This window comes from Pyrgilauda ruficollis, unplaced genomic scaffold (genome assembly GCF_017590135.1).
Source record: "Pyrgilauda ruficollis isolate IOZ18807 unplaced genomic scaffold, ASM1759013v1 scaffold21, whole genome shotgun sequence".
Lineage (NCBI taxonomy): Eukaryota > Metazoa > Chordata > Aves > Passeriformes > Passeridae > Pyrgilauda > Pyrgilauda ruficollis.
This window is the reverse complement of record NW_024520318.1, coordinates 8,388,124-8,413,189: the sequence shown is the minus strand read 5'-3', so window position 1 is coordinate 8,413,189 and position 25,066 is coordinate 8,388,124. Positions and strand designations below refer to the sequence as shown.

At 61.1% G+C, this 25,066-nt stretch overlaps 2 protein-coding genes and 2 non-coding genes across 12 annotated transcripts in view; all 4 read left to right on the top strand.

The window, feature by feature from the left end:
• The window catches only part of EIF4G1 (eukaryotic translation initiation factor 4 gamma 1), an 18,147-nt gene extending 796 nt beyond the window's left edge, over nt 1–17,351 (top strand). The window contains exons 2-34 of one of the 9 annotated variants that reach the window (XM_041467666.1): nt 271–331; nt 1,587–1,695; nt 1,793–1,879; nt 2,805–2,825; nt 3,356–3,529; nt 3,891–3,990; nt 5,727–5,839; nt 6,907–6,999; nt 7,079–7,145; nt 7,504–8,385; nt 9,355–9,443; nt 9,646–9,832; nt 10,198–10,331; nt 10,602–10,721; nt 10,913–11,086; nt 11,167–11,364; nt 11,626–11,772; nt 11,867–12,103; nt 12,180–12,284; nt 12,676–12,829; nt 12,937–13,034; nt 13,136–13,238; nt 13,358–13,460; nt 14,065–14,321; nt 14,414–14,529; nt 14,696–14,868; nt 15,001–15,126; nt 15,210–15,291; nt 15,508–15,606; nt 15,721–15,855; nt 15,944–16,025; nt 16,102–16,242; nt 16,358–17,351. In XM_041467666.1, coding sequence (XP_041323600.1) covers nt 1,621–1,695; nt 1,793–1,879; nt 2,805–2,825; nt 3,356–3,529; nt 3,891–3,990; nt 5,727–5,839; nt 6,907–6,999; nt 7,079–7,145; nt 7,504–8,385; nt 9,355–9,443; nt 9,646–9,832; nt 10,198–10,331; nt 10,602–10,721; nt 10,913–11,086; nt 11,167–11,364; nt 11,626–11,772; nt 11,867–12,103; nt 12,180–12,284; nt 12,676–12,829; nt 12,937–13,034; nt 13,136–13,238; nt 13,358–13,460; nt 14,065–14,321; nt 14,414–14,529; nt 14,696–14,868; nt 15,001–15,126; nt 15,210–15,291; nt 15,508–15,606; nt 15,721–15,855; nt 15,944–16,025; nt 16,102–16,242; nt 16,358–16,539 — 4,854 coding nt within the window. In that variant the 5' untranslated portion in view covers nt 271–331; nt 1,587–1,620 and the 3' untranslated portion in view covers nt 16,540–17,351. Of the gene's footprint in view, nt 1–270; nt 332–1,586; nt 1,696–1,792; nt 1,880–2,804; nt 2,826–2,926; nt 3,191–3,355; nt 3,530–3,890; nt 3,991–4,467; nt 4,587–5,284; nt 5,467–5,726; nt 5,840–6,906; nt 7,000–7,078; nt 7,146–7,503; nt 8,386–9,354; nt 9,444–9,645; nt 9,833–10,197; nt 10,332–10,583; nt 10,722–10,912; nt 11,087–11,166; nt 11,365–11,625; nt 11,773–11,866; nt 12,104–12,179; nt 12,285–12,675; nt 12,830–12,936; nt 13,035–13,135; nt 13,239–13,357; nt 13,461–14,064; nt 14,322–14,413; nt 14,530–14,695; nt 14,869–15,000; nt 15,127–15,209; nt 15,292–15,507; nt 15,607–15,720; nt 15,856–15,943; nt 16,026–16,101; nt 16,243–16,357 lie in introns of those variants that run through there. The other 8 variants (XM_041467665.1, XM_041467663.1, XM_041467664.1 and 5 more) reach the window with 8 other exon arrangements.
• On the top strand, nt 9,488–9,564 carry LOC121353880. The gene has a single exon (XR_005955211.1). It is a non-coding gene; the product is annotated as a small nucleolar RNA SNORD66 (small nucleolar RNA).
• On the top strand, nt 10,764–10,838 carry LOC121353872. The gene has a single exon (XR_005955204.1). It is a non-coding gene; the product is annotated as a small nucleolar RNA SNORD66 (small nucleolar RNA).
• Nucleotides 17,352–19,131: 1,780 nt separating the features above from the next.
• On the top strand, nt 19,132–25,045 carry FAM131A (family with sequence similarity 131 member A). The gene is given in 7 exon segments (XM_041467903.1): nt 19,132–19,187; nt 19,189–19,232; nt 20,808–20,932; nt 21,716–21,809; nt 22,060–22,242; nt 22,448–22,576; nt 22,951–25,045. Coding segments are annotated over 7 exon segments (1,077 nt in total). The 3' UTR covers nt 23,397–25,045.
• The last annotated feature ends 21 nt before the right edge of the window (nt 25,046–25,066 follow it).

The following is a 25,066-nucleotide window of genomic DNA, read 5'->3' as shown; positions in this document are numbered from 1 at the left end:
CCCCCCCACGGGCAGGGACCCCCCGCCCCGTCGGCGGGCCCAGCACAGGCCGCGGCCCGGCCGCTCCCGGCGCAGGAGAGGCGGCGGCGGCGACTGCGATTACAAACAGCCGCGGCGGTGCCCCGTTGTCCCCCCGGGACGGAACCCGAATTCCCCAGCCCTGCTGGGCTACCCGGGCCAGTGCAAAGCCGGGGCCAGGCCGGGCTCTCCCCGCGGGGCTCGGCCTGATCTCTCTTTCTCTCTCTCTCCCCCCTCCCTCCTCTCTCCCAGTCAGTCGGATGAACGGTCTCTGCAGGCCCGCTCAGCCGGCCCAGGTTTTTCCCGCGGGGGGGTGAGTATCCTGCTCGCTCCCGGTTTTGTCTGGTGGAGGAGACCAGGTCTGGCTGTCCCCGGGTGTCCCTGTCCCCTGTGAGACAATCCTCCTCCTCTGTTTAGGGGTGATCGGTCTCAAGGCCTAAGCTAAGCTGGCTGTCTGTGCCAGGTGCTTGGGGCCCGCGGGGAGCACTGGGGGTGCAACCCAGCCCCTGCCACCTCCTGAAACCCTGGCAGGGCCCATCTCTACTGGGGTTGTGGCCCGGGGGATCCCTCTGATGGGGTGGCACCCCACCCCCATACCACTCCATTCCTGGGAGGATTGGGGTGCCCCATTTCGCAGTGTTGGTGGGACGTGTCGGGCAGTGCCCGCAGCGGGGCTGGGGGCCGGCAGTGCTGACGCGTCCAGGCGTCAGATTACAGGAGGCACCAGGGCTGCTCCCTTGTGTGTCTGGCCGGCAACGGGCTTGCTGGGTGCTGTGGGGTGCAGGGGACCCCCGGCAGTGTGCGGGGTACTGCCTCTCCTTCCTGCCCCGGCGGCCTTTGCACTGGGGCGGGGAGAGCGGCACTGGCTGCCAAGTCCTTCCTGGGACAGCCGGGAGGGTGTCCGGGCTGCCTGGGTGCTGGCGGTGGTGGGGGGCTGCAGACTCCCCTGGGCAGGGCAGTGGGCAGGAGTGTCGGTGGCGTGGGGGGACATGGGAGCTGCTCCCTGCCTTCCCTGGTAGGCGTTTGTGGTGTACACTGGGGACCCGGCGCCACCGGCAGGAACAGGTTTGGCCGGCCGGGGGAAGCGCTTAGTAGGTCAGCCGGGGTGGAGCTGGGCACGGCTGACGCCGGGGTGCCGCCGGCCCACCCAGCCCCCCGGAGTTAGTGGTGGCCTAGGTGCTGGTGGCAAATCATGGATGCTGGTGCCCATTTTTGTTTAGGGCCCAGACAGGCTTTGTGGGGTCACCTTGGGTGGGTCAGTCCTGCTGGTGGGCATGGTTGGGTTTGGGGCAAGTAGAGGGGTCTGCTCTGAAGGGTGTGAGATCTGCTCAGGCTGGGTTACTTGGCAGTACCTACCCCATCTTTCCAGTGTCCCAGTGGGGCAGGATGAGGTGGCTGGGGGTCTGTGCCTTGGTGGGATGCTGTCTGTGGGGCATGGCTGATGCCTGGCTTTACACTGGTAGGCTGTGGGGCTGGAGACTTGCAGACTTTAGGGCTGACGTGGACAGGGGACAGATGCCTGGGGTGCTGCTATCTCCAGCTTATGTCCACTGTCCCTGTTCCTGCAGATAGCGAGGGGGTCCTTATGCACAACCCCATGAAATGAACAAAGCTCCACAGCCCACAGGAGGAGCCCCGACTGCCCCGCACCCTGCCCCTTCTCCCGGACTGCCGCAGGTAACCATCCCCTGCAGGGCTGGGGGACCCAGATTTGCCTCCCCAGTTGGTGCCAAGGGCTGTGGTACCATCTCTTTCTCTCCCTACCTTCTTCCAGCCGACGTTCCCACCTGGTCAGACGGCACCTGTGGTTTTTAACCCGGCACCGACCTCACAAATGAATACGCCTTCTCAGCCGCGCCAGGTAAGGATTTTGTCCAGAGCTGCAGAGGGTGGTAAGGGGTATCCAGCAGCTTTCCGCTTCCTGGCTGAGTAGCCCACACTGCCATGGAACCCAGGGGTGTTAGGAGCACTGTGGTCCCCCTCAGGCCTGGTGTGTGCCTGTGAAGGGGGAATGAGCCCATGATCTGGACCACGACTGCCACCTGAGGACCTCCTGGCCCTGGGGTGGGAGGGCAGGCTCCTCCAATAAGGATGCCCACAGAGTGACTGCTCTTCTCTCCTTCCTCCCCTGCCCCAAACCTCCCTTTCCTCCTCTCTCAGTTTCCAGCAGGGCCTCGGGCTATTCACCAGCAGGTACTAACCCGCTTCCCCTGCCCTGCATGCTGAACACCCTTCCCCGACACTGCACAGAAACACCCACCTTGGGCATGAGGGTGCTGGGGAGCATGTGGGGACCCTGGACTCTGGGGACTGGCTGGTCTGGGGAACGTGCGGGATGCCTGCTCGACTTTGGGTAGGTTTCTCTGCAGTGTCTCCCCAGTTTCCTCCTTGCATGAAGCCTGCAGCATGTGGCTATGCCTGGGTAACTCTGGCCCAGGCTGTTGCTTCTGCCTGTGCCCTTCCTCATCTTCCTCCCTGCTTTGCTTGGTCTCCCAAGGTCCTGCAGTGATGTGCAAGGTTCTGGACCTCCATCAGCCCTCTTGTGTGGAGGAGCTGCTGGGGACAGATCTGGTGACATCCTTGGCTGTGCTGTCTGGGAGCTCATCAGACCCATCCCTGCCCCTTGGGAGGTCCCTACAGGGGGACCTCAGTATATTTGGGATCTGGGCGTAGGGCAAAGGGCTCCCTGACCTCTTGTCCATTCCTCTGCTATCCCTGTCCCAGTGCCAGTAACTCCTGTCTCTCTCTTTCCCCCTTTCCCTCTGTATGCGTGCGCTTGCTAACAGGGAGGATTCAGGTCTCTTCAGGTAACACTTTCTCCTTGCCCCGGGGGTGCGTGCGAGGACCCTTCCTTGCCCACTTGTCGCTGGGCTGGAGCTGCTGCTCGCGGGGATGCTCTTGTCCGGCAGACAAGCTGGGTCGGGATGAGCGGCATTGGCCGGGGTGGGAATACGGAGCTCCACATGTTGTCCGGCTCCGGCATGGCGGGACTACAGGTCCCAGCATCCACCGCGGGCGCCGGGAGCCGGTGCAGAGCACGCCGGGACCCGCCGCCGCCGAGCTGCGTGCGGCCGTGGCCGGCCCCGGGCGCTGGAGCTGCCGGCCCCGGGAGGGCTGGGCCGGGGCCGCGCCGGGCATGAGCTGGGTCGGGTGGACTCAGGCGGCCCCGCAGGTGCGTGGGGACAGGATGGTGCCGGGGTGGGGGGTGGCCTTGTGGGCTGCCGAGGCTCTGCTGCATCCCGGCAGAGTGGGGGGGCTGGTGTCTCCCCTGGTGTGCGGTGGTGGTGGATGAAGGTGCTGGAGCTCCTGCTGATGGTTTGCCCCGTCTCTCCCCAAGCATTTCTACCAGAACAGGGCACAGCCTCCCGCCAGTGCGTCCCGCGTGCAGAGTAACACGACGGCTCGGCCCGGCCCTCCTGCCCATGTGTATCCAGCTGCTTCCCAGGTGATGATGATACCCTCCCAGATATCCTACACACCTTCCCAAGGAGCCTATTACATTCCCGGACAGGTGAGGGCTATGCTTTGGGTTCTGTGGGAGGGGGTTGGCATGGGCACCGGTGGGAGGTGTTGCCTGGGCTTGGAGCTCAGGTCTGTTTTGGGGGGGTGGAAGGGGTCCTGAGACCCTAAGCACCCACTGATTTGAGCAGGATGCTGCTGGCTCTGTAGAGAGGCAGCAGGCAGTACTGGTCCCCTCCCCAACAGTTCTCTGAGGCACCTGGTGTCTACTCTGCCTGTCTCCTGCTCATTGCCCTGGTGTCCAACTAGTTCACAGTCAGGTTTGGGGTTACAAACACAGTCAGTGTTTTGGGGCTATGTCTGTGCTCTGCAGGGGACTTGACTGACTTTTTTTTTCTTCTCTCCTATTTCAGGGTCGCTCCACATACGTTGTCCCGACCCAACAGTACCCGGTCCAACCTGGCGCCCCTAGTTTTTATCCTGGAGCCAGCCCCACAGAGTTCGGGACTTACGGTACAGACAGAGGGGTTTCTCTGCTCCCCGGTGCCCTTTCAGTCCCAGCACTTCCCCATTTTTTTTGCTCCCCTGGCCTCTGTGTGTCCTGCCAAGCTGAACACAGCTGACTGGGTCTGACACTGTGACTCCACTGCAGGCTGTTTTGGGGACAGTTGCTTGTTGCCCAGCAGCACATCATGTCCCGCTGGTCCATTTGTACCAGTCCACTCACCCCTGTCCTGTTCCAAATTGGGGCTGTTTAATATTTAACTCTGCTGGCGGAGGGCTGGGGCAGACTTTATCCCCTGCTCCCCCTCACTTGCTGTCAAGGTGGTGAGCAGTTGCGTGCTTGCTGACCCCCCTCAGCTCCGGCTCCCCAGGAGCTGAGCCGGGGTGCTCCGTGCCTGCCCCCTCCTGGTGCTTGGGGAGTGTGATGTGAGCAGCCCCTCCTCCTTCCCCCTGCTCGCATGTGGCCACCCGGGCTGTGACTATATTTAGGCTTGGTTGGCCCCGGGAGGCCCAGCAGACACAGAAATGTGAGCCGAGGCCTCTGGCCTGGCCCCGGCACAGCAGCAAAGCATAACCAGGGCAGAGATGGGCTTCTCCTGAGCCAGGTACGTGCCCGGCCTCCCTCCCTCTTGTCTCAGGGCCCAGCCAGCCCCTCAGAGGAGGGAGGTGGCCCCTGGCTGTGGCTGTCTCCGGTGCTTGGGCCAGGACGCTGCTGCACCTTTGTGCACTGCCCTGGGACATGCCCTGGGTATCTCTTTGGGGTTCCAGGACGGGTGTACCCCCAGCCTCTGCTTTGGGGCTGCTGTGGCTCTTCCTGGGGAAGCTGGCAGCACTTGCCTCTTGCCCGCAGGACTGGTAGGGTGACCTGACATGGTGTCACCCTTGACAAATGAATCAGATGGGGTCTCCTGTCTGGTCTTCAGGGCTAGGCAGCTCAGGGTCTCCTTCCTTCCCCCTAAGTCCAGCCCATCCTGATGTGTGAGGTCCATTCAGCGTCCCTGTGAGTCCCCTGAGCAAAGGGAGGGTCCCTGACTCAGGGATGAGGCAGTCACCAGAGCACCTTGGTTGACTTTCAGGGTCAGTGCAGCAGGGAACGTGCTGGAGCCAGAGGGGGCCAGGACCCAGTTGTGCCTGTCCCAACACACCCATATCCCTGTGGCACTGCTCTGGGGTGATGCTCACGGATGCTCTGGGAGGAGTGGAGCACCTCTTGAGGGCTGTGCCAGCCCTGGATGGGGTCCAGCTCTGCCTCTGTCCCTCAGCACAGATCCTTCCTCTGGGCTGGGCTTGCTAGGGACTCGGGCTGCACGGGGAGCCTGAGCCCCTCAGCCTGGGTGTGAATGGAGGCTGCCTGGTGCCGCCCTCGGGCTGGTGCTGGCCCTGGGGAGATAAGAGTGCAGGCAGGAAGGCAGCCGCTGCAGAGCCAGGACGCCTGTACCTGACATGGCCGAGTGTCCAAGCAGGGCTCTTGGTGGCGTGGAGCTGGTGGGCATGGTGGATGCCTGCGGGGCCTGGCTGGGCGTGGGGGTGGCGCGGGGACGCTCTCTGCTTCACAGGGAAGGAATTCGGTCAGGCCTGTCAGGCGGGTTGGGACAATCCAGGCCGGATGCGATGGGGGTTCGCTGCAGAGCAGCAAGGGCTCTTCGGGCTCCTGACAGACCCCTGTGTTTGGGAGATCAGGGAGTCCTCAGGACAGGCTTGGAGGATCTGGGTTGGCCGGTCTGACGCTGTCTCCTCTCCTTCAGCGGGTGCGTATTACCCGGCGCAGGGGGTGCAGCAGTTCCCAGCGGGGGTCCCCACTGCCCAGGTCATTGTGAGCCAGCAACCACCGATCCCCCCAAAACGAGAACGCAAGACGGTAAGGAGCCATCTGCCTCCAGGCATGGGGGGTACTCATGTGCAAGAGGGTGTGCTCAGGGTGTACAGGAGGGGGATGGTGTCAGCCCCAGGTGCTGGTGGTGTGTGGGATGGGACGTGGTGCGGCATGCCAGGGAAAAGGGTTGGCACAGGGTTGTTTCCCCATAGTCTGGAGGGCTTAGCGAGGGAACTGGGGTGCACGGTGGGTGCTGGCGACCTTGGTCGTCCCGGCGGGCAGCGTTGTGCTGAGTCACAGCTCCCGGGAGGGCGGGGGTGCCGCGGCTGCCAACTGCTGTCTGCTCCCGGAGATGCCGGTGCTCAGAGGCCTCGCATGGGGCCTATTTATAGCGGGGAGCCGGGTGGCTGCCGGCATGGCCCTGTGCTGGGAGGCAGGGGTTGCCACTGGGAGGTGGGATGCTGGCATTTTGTCATCAGAGGTGGGTTGAGCTCTGCACTTGGTGTTCTGGGAGCAGGTCGTGTTCAGAAGGTAGAGAGGACAAGACTTGTGGCTGCGCTTTGCCCTGCGCTGTAGTCCCTGCCAGACCCATGTGTCCCCCTCCAGTCACCCCGCAGCAGGGTGCCCTATAGCTTGTGTTGCACCCATGGCAGACATGGGGCAAGTAAGGCTGTGGGCATATAGGGTGTGCCTGGGGTGGCACAGAGCTCACTGTGGTTTCTGTGTACTGAGGCTAGTCCCCTGTATTGTCCCCAAAATGAGGGGGCGTCCTTGCAACCCCTGAGCCGGCACAGTGATATATTGGGGTCCCCCCACTTCTGGAGATGGGCAGTGGCCTGGGGACCTGCTGGCTCCAGCTGCCTGTTGCGATGATTTGCAAGGCACTGGAACAGGCCACTGTCTGTGGGACACTGTGCTCTCTGGTGAGGGGGTGTGGCACCCACTGTTCCCCAAACTGCGTGGCCAGGACAGGCACTGCAGTGACTGTACCTTCCTTTTCCCTTTGGAGAAGGGTGTCCTGTGGGGTGTTGGGCTCATGGAAAGGGGGTGGCCTGTGTGTTGTGTCCTGCACTCTGGCAACAGCTTCTCCCTCTGCTCTGATAATTGGACAGATCCGAATACGAGACCCCAACCAAGGCGGCAAAGACATTACAGAAGAAATTATGTCTGGAGCAAGGACCTCATCCACCCCCACCCCTCCACAGGTAAGTGGACCCCCTGACATCACAGCTGTGGCAGAGGGAAGTGCACATGCCCTCTTCAACTCCCTCTTTGTCCCCTCAGGCTGGAAGCGGTTTGGAGCCCCAGGCCAATGGAGAGACCCCCCATGTAGCAGTTATTGTCCGGCCCGGTAAGTGCCCGTGCCATGGCTGGGTGTGCCAGCTGGCATGGCTGCAGCACGGTTCCGTGGTGTTGTCTATGCAGGATGTGAAATGTCAGTCCCACTGTTCCGTAGTTCTCCTGAGGCTTGTGGGGTGAGAGACCATCCCTGCATACCTGGGGACCTTGCTGGATGCAGGAAGTTTATGGGGGGACTGTATACTTGGCTGTCCTCTGGGCACTGGAGGACCTCTGCTGTCCCCATCCAACATTTGTGATGTGGCTTGGCATATCTGTCCCTGTGTCTCCTGAAGATAGAGGGATCTGGGGAGGAATGTGGGACAAGCAGAAAATCAGAGGGTCATCCGTTATTGCCATCCGCCTTGCAGATGACCGCCCGAAGCCTGCGCTGGTGGTGAGCAAGCCCGTCTCCCTGGAGCCCAGCAAGTCGGCATCCCCGTCTCCTCCCCCTCCCCTGATCCCCGAGGTGGAGCCCGTGGTGCTCTCGCCTGTGACGCTGGTGCCAATGGAGCCTCCTGTGGACACGGACACGAAAGCGGAGCAGGGCGAGGCGCCACCTGACCCGCAAAAGACGTTAAGCGCCATCACTACAGTGCCAGGGGCTGCGGAGCTGCCCCTTGTGCCCGCGCCCAACATGGACACGGTGGCTGCGGAGGAGGAGGAGGAAGAGGAGGAGGAGGTTGCTATTCCCCTCCCAGAGCCCAGCCTGCAGGAGCCTGTGCCCCCTGAGGTGCCGCCGGTGCCCGTTGTTCCCTCGATGCCAGCTGTGCCCTTGGTGCCGGCTGCACCGTCGCCACCACCCGTTGTACCACAGGCTCCTGAAGCGCCTGCCAAACCCGCCTCCCCCAGCCCCCCACCGCCCCGGGAAGAGCCCTGCCCCGAGCCTACTGCTGAGGCCAATGGGGTTTTGGAGGAGACGCCTGAGACGGTCCCTGAGGCGCCCGTGTGCCAGCCAGTGCCGGTCTCTGAGCCGGTGCCTGGGCCCACCCTGGACTCCCCCATTGCCCAGCCTGAAGAGCTGCCCCTACCCAATGGTGTGGAGGGCACCAGCAAAGTGGAGCCGAGTGAGGAGCAGCCCGAGTCGGATGTCAGCCCTATCTCAGAGTCTGAGGAGCCAGCCCAGCCTGGCACCCCTGCCTCCCCACCTGCAGAGGAGGAGGAGGAAGAGAGTGAAGGCCCTGGTGAGACCCAGGAGCGAAGCTTGAGCCCAGCCCCTGCCCCTTCGCAGATCTCAGAGGCGACCGCACAAGGTTGGGAATGCTGGGCTGCAGGGTGCCCCAGGGTGGGTGTTGGGTGGTGGGGAGCATCACATGGCATGAGGTACAGGGAGGGTGTTGGAGAGGGAGATGTGGTTAGGTATAGAGGATGTGTAGGTATGGGATGCTGAGAGGGACAAGGTGTCTGTGGGTGGTGGGATCAGGGAGATGTCTGGGGAGTACATCTATGTGGTGATATATGGGGTGGATATAGAGGGCTCTGTGTGGGGAATGTCACGGGGAATGGAAGTCTGTTTTATGTGATGTCTTACACAGGGATGTAGGGTGATGTATCAGGGTGGTATCTGAGGATTGCCCCCAGTAACTGAGGACACTGGGAGGTGGAGGATTGGCAGGGAAGATGTAGGGCATGCTGTGTAGGGGTGTGCAAGTACACAGGGGTAATTGAGGAAAGTGGGAAAGTGCCCTGGAGATGTGTTGGGGTTTCTCTTTTTTTCTTTAAGCGCCTTGCACAGCAGTGTTGGGGTTACATAGGAGTGATGGGGAAGATGGGTTCACAGGATGTGTTTATATAGAGTGCCTTGGGTGGGGATGCAGGGGTGCTCTAGGAGGGCAGCCTGGGGGCAGATATGTTTCTGGGGAGCACATGTATGGGCTGGTGTATAGGGGTGCCAGGGAGGGGAGTGTGTATGGGATCGGAGATTTGTATGGGAGTGTCCCTGTAAGGGCTGCCTGTAGAGCAGTGTGTGCAGGGATCCTCTGACAGGATGGGGAGCACGCACCAGGGCATTGGTGTGGATGGGAGGCTTTGACGAGGCACGTGGTAAACCGGGGTGTGTTTGGGGATGGGGGCTGTTATGGGGTGGCAGGACAACATCCCTGTGGCTCCATCTTGAAGCTCACCTGCTGTTACTGGGGCCTTGCTGGTGACCCCATAGTTATTGTCAGGGTGCTGGGGACTGGGAGGGTTCCTGTCTTTCACCTTCCTGCCTCTCCTCCCAGTCGCCATGTCGGTGCCAAAGAAGAAACGAAGGATGAAGGAGCTGAACAAGAAGGAGGCAGTAGGTGATTTGCTGGATGCCTTTAAAGAGGTGAGTGTCCTGGGGTGTCTGGGGATCACCCTGTGTCCCATCTCCTCCTGTGATGAACTCTGCTTTGTGCCATCGTGTCTGGGCCACTGATGCTCTGTGATGGTAATGAGGATCTGAGGTGGGGTGGACACCGAGGAGTGGGGTGAAGGGGACAGGAACAGGCTCGTGTGGGTGACTGCTGTCCCTGTCCCCCCTGCTGCAGTCTCAGATTGGTGATAGTGCCTCGGAGGTGGAGAACAAGCCCCCTGTGTCTGCCCCTGCCAGTGAAGCAGAGGATGTGGCTCCTGCCCGTCCACAGGAAGAGTCGGAAGAGACGTGGGAGGAGAAGGAAGACAAGTTGGCCCCGGAGAAGGGCAAGGCTGCTGGCCAGAAGTATGGCTACAAGGAAGGTGAGCTGTGCCTGGGCACAGTCCTCTGCTGGCAGCCACCACCTCTGGACCCAGCAGTGGGGAAGGTGTGGGTGGCATGGTCCCGCTGTCCTAAATTTCACATTCTCCTCCCATCTTGTCCCCAAGCTTGGCACGGGGGCAGAACAGAGTTCCCAACACAAGGGTCTTGGCAGGAGGCAGGGAGCTGGTGGTATCAGGCTTTCTAGGCGTGCATGGTTTTGCTTATGGTGTACCAGGCTGGGGCAGTTCTGTGGTTGTCTACATCTCACCTCGCTTGTCCCTGTGTGGACCCAGACCTGCCACAGCTCAAGGTGGAGAATATGGGACAGGCCACATCAGAGTCTCCCTCTTGCCCCCCACTGCAGAGCAATGGAAGCCATTGAACCCTGAGGAGAAGAAGCGATATGACCGGGAGTTCCTGCTGGGCTTCCAGTTCATTTTTGCCAGCATGCAGAAACCTGAGGGGCTGCCCCAGATCACAGATGTGGTGCTGGACAAGGTCGGTGCGGCCCTGGAAATTTGGGAATTGTGGGTGGTGGTTAGGTGGGGATCTGGCTCCTCTTTGTGCCTTGTGAAGGCGGGGCAGGGACTTAATTTTGTGCTCAGGGTCCTTTGCTGCATCTGCAGTGACCCATGAGCCTGGGTTTGGTGGGTGTGGGGGCACCTCTGGGGCCATTTTTCCAGTTCCTTGTCCCGGCGCTGAGGCTGGGGGATGGATCCATCCCGCTCCTCTGCCCCCGGGCATCCTCAGCCGTGTGTACCTTCGCAGGCCAACAAAACCCCACTGCGGGCAATCGACCCCATCCGCATCAGTAGCATGAACTGCAGCCCTGACTTCACCCCTTCCTTCGCCAACCTTGGCCGGCCTGTCATGGGCAACCGGGGCCTGGTGAGTATCTCCTCACTTCATTCCTGCCATCCTGCTCTGCCTCTCTGTGATGATCAAGCTTTCGAGCCGCTGTGTCTGGGCCACTGATGTCCATGATGGAGTTGAGGATCTGAGTAGGTGGACTGGGGACATCTGGGAGCCAGCTCATGTGGTCCCAGAGCAGAGAGCTGAGTTTCTTCTCCATGTCTCAGCCCTCAGGGTTGGGTCCCCGCCGCTCCCAGCAGAGCCAGAGGAAGGAGCCCCGCAAAATCATTGCTACTGTGTCCCTCAATGAGGATGTCAAGCTGAACAAGGCCGAGAAGGCCTGGAAACCCAGCAGCAAACGTGCTTCCGAGGAGGAGGATCCTGAGAATATCAAGACACAGGTGGGAGCTGGGCGGGGGCAGGCACTCGAAGGGCCTGGGGGAAGGGTGCCCAGCTCTTGCTGACCCTGCTGCTCTTGCAGGAACTGCTCCGCCGTGTCCGCAGCATCCTCAACAAGCTGACACCCCAGATGTTCCAGCAACTGATGAAGCAGGTGATGGAGTTGTCCATCGACACGGAGGAGCGGCTCAAGGGTGTCATCGACCTCGTCTTCGAGAAGGCCATCTCGGAGCCAAACTTCTCTGTTGCCTATGCTAACATGTGCCGTTGCCTTATGGGGGTGAGCAGAAGCTGGGTGGTCTCCTGCTGAGCGGGCAAGGTGTTTTTGGCCATCTCAGCTGAGCTTAGTAGTGTGCAGGTCCTTCCATGTGGAGCAGGGAAACTGGGGTGTGTGGATGGAGGACCAAGTTCAGAGTCTCAGCAGGGCATTACAGTGTTGTAGGATGGCTTTTGCCTGATTTGAGTAGTGCCACCTTAGCTGCCCAGCTTTTGGGGGAGACACAACTCATGCTCTTTCTCTGGGTTGTACTTCTCCCTGCAGCTTAAAGTGCCCACAACAGACAAGCCCACAGTGACTGTGAACTTCCGCAAGCTGCTGCTCAACCGCTGCCAGAAGGAGTTTGAGAAGGACAAGGATGATGATGAGATCTTTGAGAAGCGGCAGAAGGAGATGGATGATGCCAGTGCTGTGAGTTGTGGTGGGAGTCTGCTGCTGAGGGCTGGCGTGGGTGTCCTTGGGCTGGCTCTGGACACTGAACTGGCCTGCTGGGCTTTTCGTGCAGCCCGAGGAGAAGGCGCGCATGAAGGATGAGCTGGAGGAGGCGCGGGACAAGGCCCGACGACGATCCCTGGGCAACATCAAGTTCATTGGAGAGCTCTTCAAACTGAAGATGTTGACAGAGGCCATTATGCATGACTGCGTGGTGAAGCTGCTCAAAAACCACGATGAGGAGTCTCTTGAGTGCCTTTGCCGCCTGCTTACGACTATTGGCAAGGACTTGGACTTCGAGAAAGCCAAGGTACTCCTTGCCCTGCCCTACTTGCCTGTTCCCTTACCTTTAGGAGGAATGTGACCATGGCTCTGTCCCTTTATAGCCCAGGATGGATCAGTACTTCAATCAGATGGAGAAGATCATCAAAGAGAAAAAGACATCATCCCGAATCCGTTTCATGCTGCAAGATGTGATTGACCTAAGAAGGGTAAGGTTCATGGAATGCAACTGCCTGGGGACTGCTGTTTGGTCTCTTGGAGTTGCTGTCCTCCTGAGTGCCAGCAATCCATGTGTCCCCTCTAGGGAGAGGTGGGTATGTGAGTTGTGGCCAGCCCCAGAGACACCATGCTAGCCCCTGCTCTTGGTTATCATGGTAGTGGTAGTGGGCACACAGTAATTGGCGGCTGTTTAATGCAGGGGGGCTCTGGAACCTGAGCCTTTTTGTGCCAAAAGCTGCCACAACACATGGAGAGCGGTGATGGCTGAGGCAGGAGATCAGTCTGAAACTTTGAGAGTGGGATGGCTGGGAGGGGGAATCCCTTTCCCTCCATCTTTCAGCCATCTCAGTTCCCTCTTCCCTCCTTCCCGGCCCTCTGCAGAATAGCTGGGTGCCGCGGCGAGGAGACCAGGGCCCCAAAACCATCGATCAGATCCACAAGGAAGCAGAAATGGAGGAGCATCGGGAACACATCAAAGTGCAGCAGCTCATGTCAAAGGACAAGAGGAGAGGACCCCCTGGGCCATCCTCTGGTGGTGAGTGTCTGGGCTTGGGGGCACTTGAGTTTGCTACGAATGGGTTGCTCCTGCTGGACTCTGCTCAAGGCTGGTCTGCACCTTACGACTGTCCCTCTTGTGCTCAGGGCGCAGTAGCCTGGTTGCAGATGATGGCTGGAACACGGTGCCCATCAGCAAGGGCAACCGGCCCATTGACACTAGTCGGTTAACGAAGATCACCAAGGTGAGGCTGGGGGTGTGGTGTGGCAGCCGAGCTGGCTGCCTGGCCTAGGTCCTGCCTTAGTGGGGGGGATCAGGTCTGACTGTCTCTCTCTCCACCTGCAGCCTGGATCCATCGACTCCAATAACCAGCTCTTTGCACCGGGTGGGCGGCTGAGCTGGGGCAAAGGCAGCAGCGGAGGGTCTGGCGCGAAGCCCGCAGATTCAGGTAGGCAGTGTGGGACTGGCTGCATGCTGTGGGACAGAGTGGGAGGGGTGATCCTTCCCCTGGCAGTTCCTCTACAAGGGAGTTGCCGAACTCTGAGACTTCCCTCTTTTCACACCCAGCATCTGATTCAGGGCGACCAGCCACGAGCACCTTGAACCGCTTCTCAGCGCTCCAGCAGTCAATGCCTGCCGAGAGCTCAGAGTCCCGCCGTGTGGTGCAGAGGTGAGGGGCCAGCCCTGCCTTGGTGGATGGGTGTGTGGGGTTGAGGGAGAGCCCCTGATTCAGTCTTGCGGTTGATCAATGCATAGGCAAGTTAGAGTATCTGGACTTGCCCTGTGACAAAATGATGCCTTGAGGGAGCTCAGAGTCAGTGGTGAATCCTTGTGGCCAGGAAGGTTGACCTCACCCTGGGTGTCCTCCCTACTGTTTGACACTTGGGTGACCAACCCAAGTGCTTGGTCTGGCCTGGGGGTCCTTGGGTAGACATTAATGGGTGGGAGTGCAAGGTCCCCAAAGAGAGCTGGAGTTTGGATTTGTTTGGGAGAAGAGGAAAACAGAGGGGCGCTTCGCCACAGTTTGCATCAGAAGGAAGGTGTGGGTAGAACAAAGGTAGGCAGCCATGCTCAGCCGTGCCAAGGAGCAGAGTAAAAGGAAAAGAGTATGAGTTGGAACAGGGAGGAAATAGGGAAAAAGTTTTCCCCCAAGAATGGTCAAGTGCTAGAAGAGGTGGGGATTGGAGTGGCACAGCCTTACCTTACAGCTCTACAGTCGGGGTCAGGGAGGGTGGTGATGGGTTCTTCACGCTGTGTGTCTTTCTCTCACCCAGGAGCAGCTCCAGCCGTGACAGGTCGGAGAAGGCTGGGGACAGAGGGGATCGGGAGTCACGTTCGGAGAAGGGCAGTGACCGTCTAGAGCGTCTTGACCGGGGGGAGAGAGTAGACAGGAACAGGTCTGCCCTCACCAAGAGGAGCTTCAGCAAAGAGACAGAGGACAGGAGCCGAGAACGGGAGAAGCAGAGCGGCCCCGAGGCCGTGCGCAAGGCTGCGAGCATGACAGAGGAACGGGACCGGAGCCGAGAGACCAGTGAGCTGGGGAGGGGCCATATCCCAGGGTCTGGCTGCACCTGCAGCTCTGCCTGTCCCAGGTGATGCCTGATCCTTGCTCTTCTCTTGCAGTTAAGCAAGAGCCAACACTTCCTGCAACATCCACCAAGCCCGCACTGTCGGAAGAGGAACTGGAGAAGAAATCCAAGGCGATCATAGAGGAATACCTGCACATCAATGACATGAAGGTGAGAGAAGGGGGTGGCTAAGCACTCTAACAGACCATACATGTTCCTCTGACATGCTATATGCTTCCCTTCCTGTGTGGTAGCACTGTTGGGCATGTGCCTGGATGTGGAACGGGGGAGCCAGAGCTGGCTGTAGGGCAGTACTGACCCTGCCTTTTCCCTGCAGGAGGCCCTGCAGTGTGTGCAGGAGCTGGGCAGCCCCTCCTCTCTCTACATCTTTGTGCAAAATGGCATCGAGTCCACGCTGGAGAGGAGCACCATCTCCCGTGAGCACATGGGAGCCCTGCTCTGCCAGCTGGTGAAGGCAGGCACGCTCTCCAAGGAGCAGTACTACAAAGGGTGAGGGGCTGGGGCAGCCTGGCTTTGAATTGGCCTTCCCTTGAGTAGGACTCAGCACTGAGACATCCTGAGCTCCCTCCTAGCCAAGGGTATGGGGACTGCTGGATCCTGACAGCTCCCTCTGCTCTTCAGGCTGCGGGAGATCTTGGAGATCGCAGAGGACATGGAGATTGACATCCCACACATCTGGCTGTACCTGGCTGAGCTCATCACACCCATCCTGCAAGAGGAAGGCATCCCCATGGAGGAGCTGTTCAGGTAAGGGCTGTGCTCCTCAGCAGGGCTGGCACAGGAGTCCTCCTTGGGGCAGGTAGCTCACCCAGGTCTCTTGTGCCCCACAGGGAGATCACAAAGCCCCTGGTGCCCATTGGGAAGGCCACCACGCTGCTGGTCGAGGTGCTGGGCTTGTTGTGCAAGGGCATGGTAAGTGCATGGGGGTTGTGTGTCTGCTGGCTGCTGTCTCAAGGACTGGCATCCTACTTGGGGGTTGGGTGGGCATGTGGGGATTGAACCCCTCTGCCACAAGAGAAGATGGTGAGGGGCGTCCCTCTCAGTGTCTGGGTCATCGGTTTGGCATGGCCAAACCACAGTATCTTCCTTCCTGGAGGGCCGTGCTGATACCGACTGTCTGTCCCACAGGGCCAGAAGACTGCAGGAAAGCTGTGGCGGGATGGGGGCCTGAGCTGGAAGGAATTCCTGCCTGAGGACCAGGATGTCAACAAATTTGTCACAGAGCAGGTGGGGGCTTGGTGGCAGCAAGGGGCAGAGGTGGGCCATATGCAGACCTTGGGCAGTGTGAGAGTGGCAGTCCCCTGTGCTGCCTTCAACAGCTCTCTCTGCCTGCTTCCCCAGAAATTGGAGTACACGATGGGGGACAGCTCAGACATGCCAAGCCGCAAGGAGCTGACCTCAGAGGAGCTGTGCAAGCAAATGGACAAACTGCTGAAGGAGAACCCGAACAACCAAAGAATATACGACTGGATTGAGGTGAGGGTGGGGGCACAATGCCTGAGTGTCTGGAGGCTCCCTCTTGGCTCCCTCTCCAGATCACAATCCTTTACCCTCCCCCCTCTAGGCCAACCTGAGCGAGCAGCAGGTCTCGTCCAACACGTTTATCAGGGCCCTGATGACGTCTGTGTGCCACTTGGCCATTGTCTGTGAGTACCAGGGTGAAGTGGGAGTGGTGGGGGTGCCCCTGCCTACACTGCCCCTCTCACGCCCCGTGCCCCGCAGTTGAGAACCCGTACCGCGTGGACGCCATGGTCATCCGCAACCAGGCCAAGCTGCTCCAGAAGTACCTGCGGGATGAGCAGAAGGAGCTCCAGGCACTCTATGCCCTGCAAGCCTTGGTGGTGAAGTTGGACCAGCCTCCCAGTGAGTATCGTGGGTGTGGGCGGGTTGAGGAGAGGGTGGCAAATGTGTCCCCACGCCTGCAGGGTGGCTGGTGGCTGGAGAACAGTAGAGGTTCCCCTTTGTCCCCCCACCCCAGACCTGCTGCGGATGTTCTTTGATGCCCTGTACGATGAGGACGTCATCAAGGAGGAGGCTTTCTACAAGTGGGAGTCCAGCAAGGACCCGGCCGAGCAGCAGGGCAAAGGGGTGGCTCTCAAATCGGTGACAGCCTTTTTCACCTGGCTCCGGGAAGCTGAGGATGAGTCGGACAACAACTGAGCAGCTGTGAGGAGGAGGAGGAGGAAGGGGGGAGAGAGAGCGGGGCACCCTGGGGAGTGACTCCATCCCTTCCCACCCCTGGCCCCCATGGACTTGCTGATGCCAGGGCTGAGGGACCTGCTGTGCCCCTTGCAGCCCCCCTCTCTTTTTCAGTTCTCCTCTCTCTTCTTCCTCTGTCCTGGTTCTGTTTGTAAGGCCTGTACGAGTTTGTCATGATGATAATAAACAGATGCTGACTGAGGCGGTGGCTGCCATGGGTCCCCTTGGGGACCCTCCTCGCCCCCCTCCCAGTGCAGGCACACCAGGTCTCTGGGAGTGGGGCAGAGCACCCCTGGATTCATGTCATGGAGAGGGGGGGATGGGATGGGGACATATCTTTCCCCTCCTCTCCCTCCTCCTCTTTCTTCTCCCCGCTTCTTGATGAAATATAGAGAGATTATATATATATAAACTTATTAAATTTGGTTTGGGGACAGGAGCGTGATTTCTCCCCCTCCCCTGTCCTCTCTCTATTCCTCCATCACTGCCTGGACCCCCTCCCCTCTATGGTTTTTAAATTTTAAATATAAATCATTCCCCCCCCAGCTCCTGCTCTGACACCTGGGGAGGGTGCCGGGGAGGAGGGGGGGTGGCCCCTTCTCTCTGGGCCAGGCTGAGTCCCCTCCACGACCCCAAAAGCCCCCATCCTCCTCCCAAACGTTTAAGGCCACAATTGGGCAAGCGACAGGGCGGCCCCCTCATCCGCGTCCCCTGTATTTATAGAGCGCCGGATGTGACGAGCCGCATGTGTAATTATTAAAACAAGGATTCAATTACTGGTCACGTGAATTTGTAAATAATTTTTTTTTTGCCTTTTTTTTTTTTTTTTCTTTATGGAGTATTTAATTGAAGATTTAAAGGCATCTTTTCACCTTAAAACTGGAAATAAAAGAACATTGCTAAATAATGCCCCGTGTGCCGCTGTTGCCGACCCCCCCCTCCTATGTCCCTTGTGTCTGGGCTGGTGTGGGGGTGCCAGCCTTGAGCATGGGCAAGGACCAGCCTCCCCTGTCACTGCAAGCCAGGTAGGTACCCCCCACTCCAGGGCTGGAAGGGTGAAGGGGGCTTGGATGTGCCTGGAGCCAGGCCCCCTGGACTCCCCTTGCTGGCACTGCCCGCTATGCTGTCTCTGGAGGTGGAAGGGACAGCCCTGCCAGCAGCCTGGCTGTGAAGCAGAGCCCTGATGTCCCCTAATGTCCCTTTTCCCACAGGCATGAGTGGCAGAACCTGTGTGGTATCCTTGGGGCAGCAGTTGGGAGGTGTTGTGCCAGGTGCCCCCTACACCTTCCAACGTGGGAGGGCATTTTTCTATCAGCCCCTCCTGGCCTTGTCTTGCAGTTGGAGATGGGGCACAGCTGGCCCCTGCTGGAGTTCCCCTGTGGGGTATCCCTGCTGGGGACAGAGGCTGGTCCCCCTTGGGACTGGAGGCTGGTCTTTGCTGCCTTGGGCTGCCTCTTGCTGAGTCACCCTGGCCATGGCCCAGAGGGTACAGAATAATTAACCGGAGGCTGTTCCCCAGATTAGAGGCTGATCTGTCTGAGCTGCAGCCCTGGCATCACTAATGCTGGGAAGCATTTGGCAGGGAAAGGCCTCGGGATGGGGACTGGACAGGAACTCCCCCTGCCTGGGAATGAGTGAGTAAGGAGGGAGAGAGGCACTTGGAGCTGTTGGGGTAACCTGTTTGCCAAGGGAAAGAGAGGGTGGCACTGCAGCAGTGCCCTCCTGTGCCAGGGAAAAGGTACCACAGCGTTAATTGCCATCAGTATGGTTCAGAATGAGCACGGGTTGACCCATCAGCCTGGCCATCAGCGCTGGCCCCGATCTCCTGCAGGGGCCGTTGCTGTCAGACGTGATGCTCCAAAGCTGCAGCCACCTGTCCCCAGCCCAGTTCCATGCGGGTGGGAGGCTGTGTGCTCCCTCCCGCACCACCGGGCCCTCGGGGCAGGCAGCTCTGGGGCCGAGGGGTGCCCTGTTTCTGCAGGGTCCCAGCCCTTGTCCCCCCGGGGGTGTACGGGGGCCGGGGCCGGGAGGGGCGGCGCTGTCCGCGGTGCTGGCACGGCGCTCTCCGCGGTGGCCGGCCTTCTTCCCCTCCTCCTCAGCCCCCTCCTCTTCCTCCGTCCATCCTCCTCCTCTCCGCGCCCCCTCCTCTTCCTCCATCCCCCTCTTCCTCTTCCTTCAGCCCCCCTCTTCCTTCATCCTCCCCGGCTGCCTTCATCCCCCTTTCACCTCTCTCCTCATCTCCCCTTCCTCCTCTTCCTCCCGGCCTCCCTCTCCCCCGTTCTACCCTTCCTTCCTCTCCCTCATCCCTTATCCCCCTCGGCCTTCTCTTTCTCAACCTTCCTCCAGCACATTCTCCTCCTTTTCCTCCTCCTCTTCTTCCCGCCTCCCCCTCTCCCTCCTCTTCCTCCCCCAGCAGTGACGTCTCTGGACGTGCTGCTCCCGGCCCGGCGCAGGCACGCTCGAGGCTCCGGTGCTGCTCGGGGCTCCGGTACCGCGGCCCGGCCCGGCTCGGCAGCGGCTCCGGCGGGGCGCGGGCGCTGTCCGGGGCCGCCCATGCGGCCGGGAGGCGATGTGGGCGGCGCGGAGCCGGCGGTAGTGCCCGCACCGGGGCCCCCCCGGGAGCATGGGCTGCATCGGCTCCAAAACCACCATCGGTGCGTGAGCGACACCGGGATGGGAGTGGGGACTTGAGGGAATAGGGGCTCCTGGGGCATGGAGGGTGTTAGGGGAACTTGAGGGTGGGGAGGGGGGTGTGCGGGGCTGATGGGGATGGCCGAGGGGCTGGAGGTGACAGAGAGGGCTGTGGGGCACTAGGGAGGCTGGGGGATATGGGAAGGTGGAGAGCAGGGAGCTGAGGGGGATCCAGGGGATGGCGTGGTGTGTATGGGGACTGGGAGGCTGTGAGGGCTCTAGGGGACAGAGAATTACGGAAGTGAGAGAGAATTGGGGTATCTAAGTGTGTTGTGTGTGCAGAGAGCTTGAGGGCTCTGGAGGACTTGGGTACATAAAGGGTGATGGGGGTTATAGATGGGTGGGGGTTTGGGAGCTGGGGTGCTGCTCTGGGGCAACTGGGTGGCCCAGGGAGTGCAGGGAGATATGGGGGGTGTGGATGTGTAGAGGCTGGGGTGATTGGAGCGGTTGGACTGCAGCTCTGGGGGAGCTGGAGGTTGGGGGTGGGGGTGCAAGGGGCTGGGAAAGGAGTGTGGGATGGGGGTGCTGCTTAGAGTCCTGAGAGGTTTTGGGGTGGCTATGAGAGAGACAGAGTCGTTCAGGGGGGAGTTGGAGGCTGGGGTTTGCTGCAGTGTGTGGGGTGCAGCGGGGGTGCTGCAGATGTCCTGGGGGTGCTGCAGGAGGGATGGGGGCTGTGATCAGAGGGAGTTCTGGAGGCTTGGTTCACGGGGGCTAGGACGGCGTTGAGAGTGTTGCAGACGTGCCGGAGGGGCCCTGGGGGTGTTGTTGCTAGGATGTCACCGCAGGGTGCCCCTGCCCACAGCTGGGAGTGGGGGCGATCCTCTCTGCAATTTCCCAAGGAAGCCAGGGTGTACCCTCAGATGTGGGTGGGAGGCAGCACTTTTGAGCTTCCCTGTATCCCACCTCACAGCTGGTTTATGTCAGCCAGGCCCACCTTGGTGCAGGGGAAATGAGGCTCTTGGGAGATACCCTGTCTTGGCCCCTTTGGGACTGGCCTTTCATGGCAACTGGAGCAGGAGGCCCCAGTTCTTGGGAGCCAGTGCCTGAGGGTGTAGGCACCCATCCATTTGAGGTGCCAGTGCCCAGAGGTCAAGCCGTTGTGGCAAAAGATGGGTGCAGGTGCTTTTATTGACCCTATCCCTTCTTGCTCCTTTCCCACCTGACCCAGCAGGGAATTGGAGATGGGGATTTTGGAAATAGTGGAGGAGCAGCATCCCCCTGCAAGTATGGCCCAGTGCTGCCTTTGTTCACACACCCAGCACCTGGCCCGGTCCAGCCTGGTCCAGCTGCCCCCACCCCTCCCAGAGCAGCTGCCAAGCTGGGACAGGTGCCTGGTCCCCAGTGCCAGGCTGGGGACGTGCGTTACCGCTGACACAGGCGGAAGAGTTGCCCGGGCGTGAGTCACCAGTGCTGCAGCAACGAGTTGTGTCTGGTCTCAGACCGGACAAGAAGCTGCCACCACAGGGTCAGTGGGTGGGGGACTGAGAGGGCTGCTGGGGAAATGGAGGTGCTGAGGCTGGCCTCGGCTCTTCCTGCAGTGGCCGTGGACACAACGCTGTGTGTGGAGTGGAAGGAGGTGAAGGCACTGTCACCCCTGAGTGTTGCCCGCCCGCTGCCCCGGCTGGTGCGCCAGGCCTCCTTCGACAGCCAGGACTTCCTCCAGGTACCACCGAGCCCGGCCATGCCCGGCTGAGGTAGCCATGTGCCCGTACCCCGTGGCAGGGCACCCGTCCTGGCCATGGCCCTGCCAGCTCGCAGTGGCTCGGGGCTGCTCTGACGTCAGCCATGAGCCGGGCTGTATCCTGGGAGAAATCAGTCCACGGTGCCTCGTTGCCATGGCAATGCAATTTGTTGCGCGCCTCCAAATCCCACATCGCTTCCCCCGTGGCCATGGGCTCAGGGCCTGGCATGGCCGGGATGGCAATGGGGACATACAGCTGGATGTCCTGGCATGGTGTGTGCTGCCAGGGAGTGGGTGCTGGGGAGCTGGGCTGAGGTGGTCTTCCACATGCACGTGTGCGTGCACAAGCTGGGGCGGGCACACACGTGTGTGTGACACCATCTAGCACAGAGCACGGGCACATGTGAGCGCACACAAGTGTGCAGGTGCACGTGTGTGTACAGCGGCGTTCAGGTGTGAGTGTGCAGGTGTGTGTTTGTGGTCAGTTTGTGTGTTTGAGTGGCTGCCTGTGTGTGTGTGGGCACATGTGGTTACCTCAGCAGGCATGTGCAGGTGTGTACACAGTGCCAGTGTGCAGTGACATTGTGGGAGTGTGCCCTGCTGTGACCACCCCTCTGCACACACCCATGCCTGTGATGCGTGTGTGCACAAACACCCCAGGCCCCCCGGGATGGGCACCAAGCAGGGCCAAGCCCTCTCCTGGAGTGTGGGGCTCCTGGAAGGGAAATGGTGCCAGGGCTGTGACCACGCTGCCCGCTCTGGCAGGTCAATGTTGAGGACACTGTCGAGATGCTGCCCAAGTCACGGCGCGCGCTGACCATCCAGGAGATCGCTGCCCTGGCCCGCTCCTCGCTGCACGGTAACTGCTCACCCAGGGGCTCATCTGGGAAAGGGGGGTCTCCTCAGGGGAGGAGTCTGGGCATCTTGGGGGGTCCTGGGTCTGGAGTTTCAGGGGAGACCAGTGGGTTACTCGTGGCACCCAAGAGGAGGGCATGGGGGTGCCAGGTCCTATGGACTGGAAGTAGGGGGTGCTGGGTCCCAGGGCTATGGGCTCTGTGGTGGGGACTTGGGGTGCCAAGGGCATGCTGACATCAGGGCACATCCCATAGGCATCTCGCAGGTGGTGAAGGAGCACGTGACAAAGCCGACGGCCATGGCCCAGGGCCGTGTTGCCCACCTCATCGAGTGGAAGGGCTGGTGCAAGCCAGTGGAGTCACCTTCCGCCCTGGAGAGCGCCTTCAGCTCCTACTGCCACCTGAGCGAGGGCGAGCAGGAGGCGCGATTCGCTGCCGGTAGGCACCGCGGGCACGGCCGGAGGGCTGGTCCCCAGTGCGGCACTGGGCTGGGGCAGTGGGCTGGTCCCCATCCATCCATCCATCCCTCCATCCATCCATCCATCCATCCATGCCATGGCACTGTGAGCATAGATGTGCCAGGGCAGTGGGATTTTGGGAGCACCTCCCTGTGCGTGTTTGATCCGTGCCTGTCCCGTGCCAGGTGTGGCGGAGCAGTTTGCCATTGCTGAGGCCAAGCTGCGAGCCTGGTCCTCAGTGGATGGGGACGACTCCAATGACGAGTCCTACGATGAGGACTTCATGCCCTCCACAGAGAGCTCCCAGCCCACCGGTAAGTGCTGTGGGGAGCGGGCCAGTGGTCCCACTGCTGGTGTGAGTGTCCCACTGCTGAGGGACAAAGGAATGGAATGCCCACTGCCTGGCACATTCCCCAGCCTGGTCACTCCCATACAGGGCAGTGCCCCTGCCTTGCACCCTGGCAAACAGTACCAAGCCAGGGATAGGGAAGCCCTTGAATACAACACCTCGGTGGTGCCAGAGAGTGTTTTGCTTTTCCTTTGATGGTTACCAGTGCCATGCATGCAACAATTTGTGGGCGAAGCAAGCACGGGACTTCTCCCAACCTGCGGTGCACAGGGCAGGGGGCAGCTGCCATCCCTGGTGCCCTCAGCTGTGGACTGACCCAGACATCCTGATTTCCCACAGAGCTGACAGGCACGATGCCCGCCAGCGCGCTGCTGCGAGACCTGCTGCAGGGCCACCTGTGCCAGCTGGGCGTGCGGCACGGCTCCTGCGAGCCCGAGAGCGACTCCTCGCACACCCTCTCCCCTGAGACTCTCTGCTCCAGCCTCTGCAGCCTGGAGATGGTGTCCCCCTCCGAACTCACTGCCAAACTGCTGGGCTCCCTGGGGGGAGAGGACCTGCTGCTGCCCAAGCTGCCGCCCCCAGCCAGCCAAAGTGCCTTGCGGGGCCTGGCACGGCTCCGGTGCCAGGACTCCCTCTACTCCGTGTCCTACGCTGAAGCCTGTCTCTCGCCCACGGAGGACGAGGTGGTGCTGAGCAAGGACTTCCCACTCCGCCGGAAAATCTCTGACGTCGCCTCCTCCGGGGTGGCATCGCTGGAGGAGGAGGAGGAGGCCGAAGAGCCCTGATGCCTCCTGGGGTGCCCTGCCTCTCCTGGTGGGGGTCCAGGTCTCCTGCTGAAGCCCTCTGGCCAGACCCCACGCTGGGTGAGGGACAGGCCCTGCCGCTGCTCCCCCTCGCTATCCGGGTGCAGGAGGGGTCCGGGGGCCACTGCAGCCCCCCCAGCCAGTGTGCCCCCACTGTGCCCCGGCCCTGCTTGGCCACATCGTTGCCCTCCTGGATTTTTGCATGAGAGCAGGGAAGGGGCGCAGGGAAGGGCTTGGGGGAATCTGTCCTCTGCCCTGATGCCCAGATGTGCCCCCAAAAACTGACAAGACTAAATAAGTGGGGCTGGTTGTCCGCATGTTCTCCCCCAAACCACCCTGGGCTCCCCTTTTGGGCACAGTTCCCTCTCCCCCAATGGCATGGCTGAAAATCTCCAATCATCCTGTGGTGCCTCTGCCACCCCAAGCCAGGGTGGTGGTGGGGGTTTTGGTGCGGGAAGGGCTTTTCTCCTCTCCCCCTGGCCAACTTCTATTGGACCGAGTTTAAAACTGTGAACTGCTGCCTTGGAGCATGGAGCTGCTGGAGGGGTGCTGTGGGGGTGCCAGGGGTGCTGGGGGGCTGTGGTGTGCTGCGGTGCTGGGACTTTCTATACTTTTGTAATTGCGTGGGGCTGACACAGGAAGTCTGCAGGGCCAGGTGGGCGCAGGCCCCCAGGCTGGGGGCTTTGGGCCACCAGAAGAGCAGTGCCACTCCAGCCCTGCAGTAAGGGGGTCAGCCCGGCCAGGGGTCCCCAAGTCTGCTGTGAGGCAATGCAGGGTGGAGAGAGGGGGTAGGACGTGGGACTGATGTCCCTGTCGACATGTCACTCACTCCTAGCAGGGAACCAAGTGCCTACATGAAGGGCAGCCAGCCCCCCCTATCCTGGCTGGGGGTGGCACCCCCCCCGAGGACCCCCCAAGCCCATGTGAGGGGTTCCAGGCACGTCATTTGGGGGAGGAATGCCAGTTTTTGCCAACGCTTGCGCGCCCCTTCCCGCATGGCACGTGTTCTCGTGGGGCCACTCTCCCCCCTGCATGCTGCTCCTCACCCAGCCCAGTCACTGTTCCCTGTCCCCACACCCCGGGATGCCCCCCCAGCACCCACCTCTGCTCCCCTGCATCTCCCAGCACCCCCACCAACCCCTGCCAGGCACAGCTCCTGTTCTCCCTCCCTGCCATGGGGTGCCCGCTGTGGGGCTGGCCCCCTGCCCTGTACCACCGAGGGGCTGCAGGGGCCATGCTGCTGGCTCCCTGCCGCTCGCTGCCGGGGCAGCGGATGCTCCTCGCGGTGCTGGGGTGGGCTGGGGGAGCGGGGTGCCTGTGGATGGCTGGGGGGCTTTGCTCTGTGTGTGTGTGCATGTGCACACCTGGGAGCGCATGGGCATGTGCACGCGTGTGCATATCTACGGGAGCTGCCTGAGCCCCCCGCCCCGCCGTGGCGGTGCCTGTGGAGTATCCGTGGGGTGCCCACACCGTGGCACCCCCTCCTCCATCCTGCCAGGTCTTGAATAAAGTCAATTGTGCGAGCGCTGCACCGGGCGCCTCTTCTTGCAGGTGGGGGGCACCCCCTCCCAGGGGACATGGGGGTGGCAGCCAGCGGTGGCAGGGATACATCCCCATCCGCGGCCCCACAGGGTGACGGAGGCCTCGTCCCT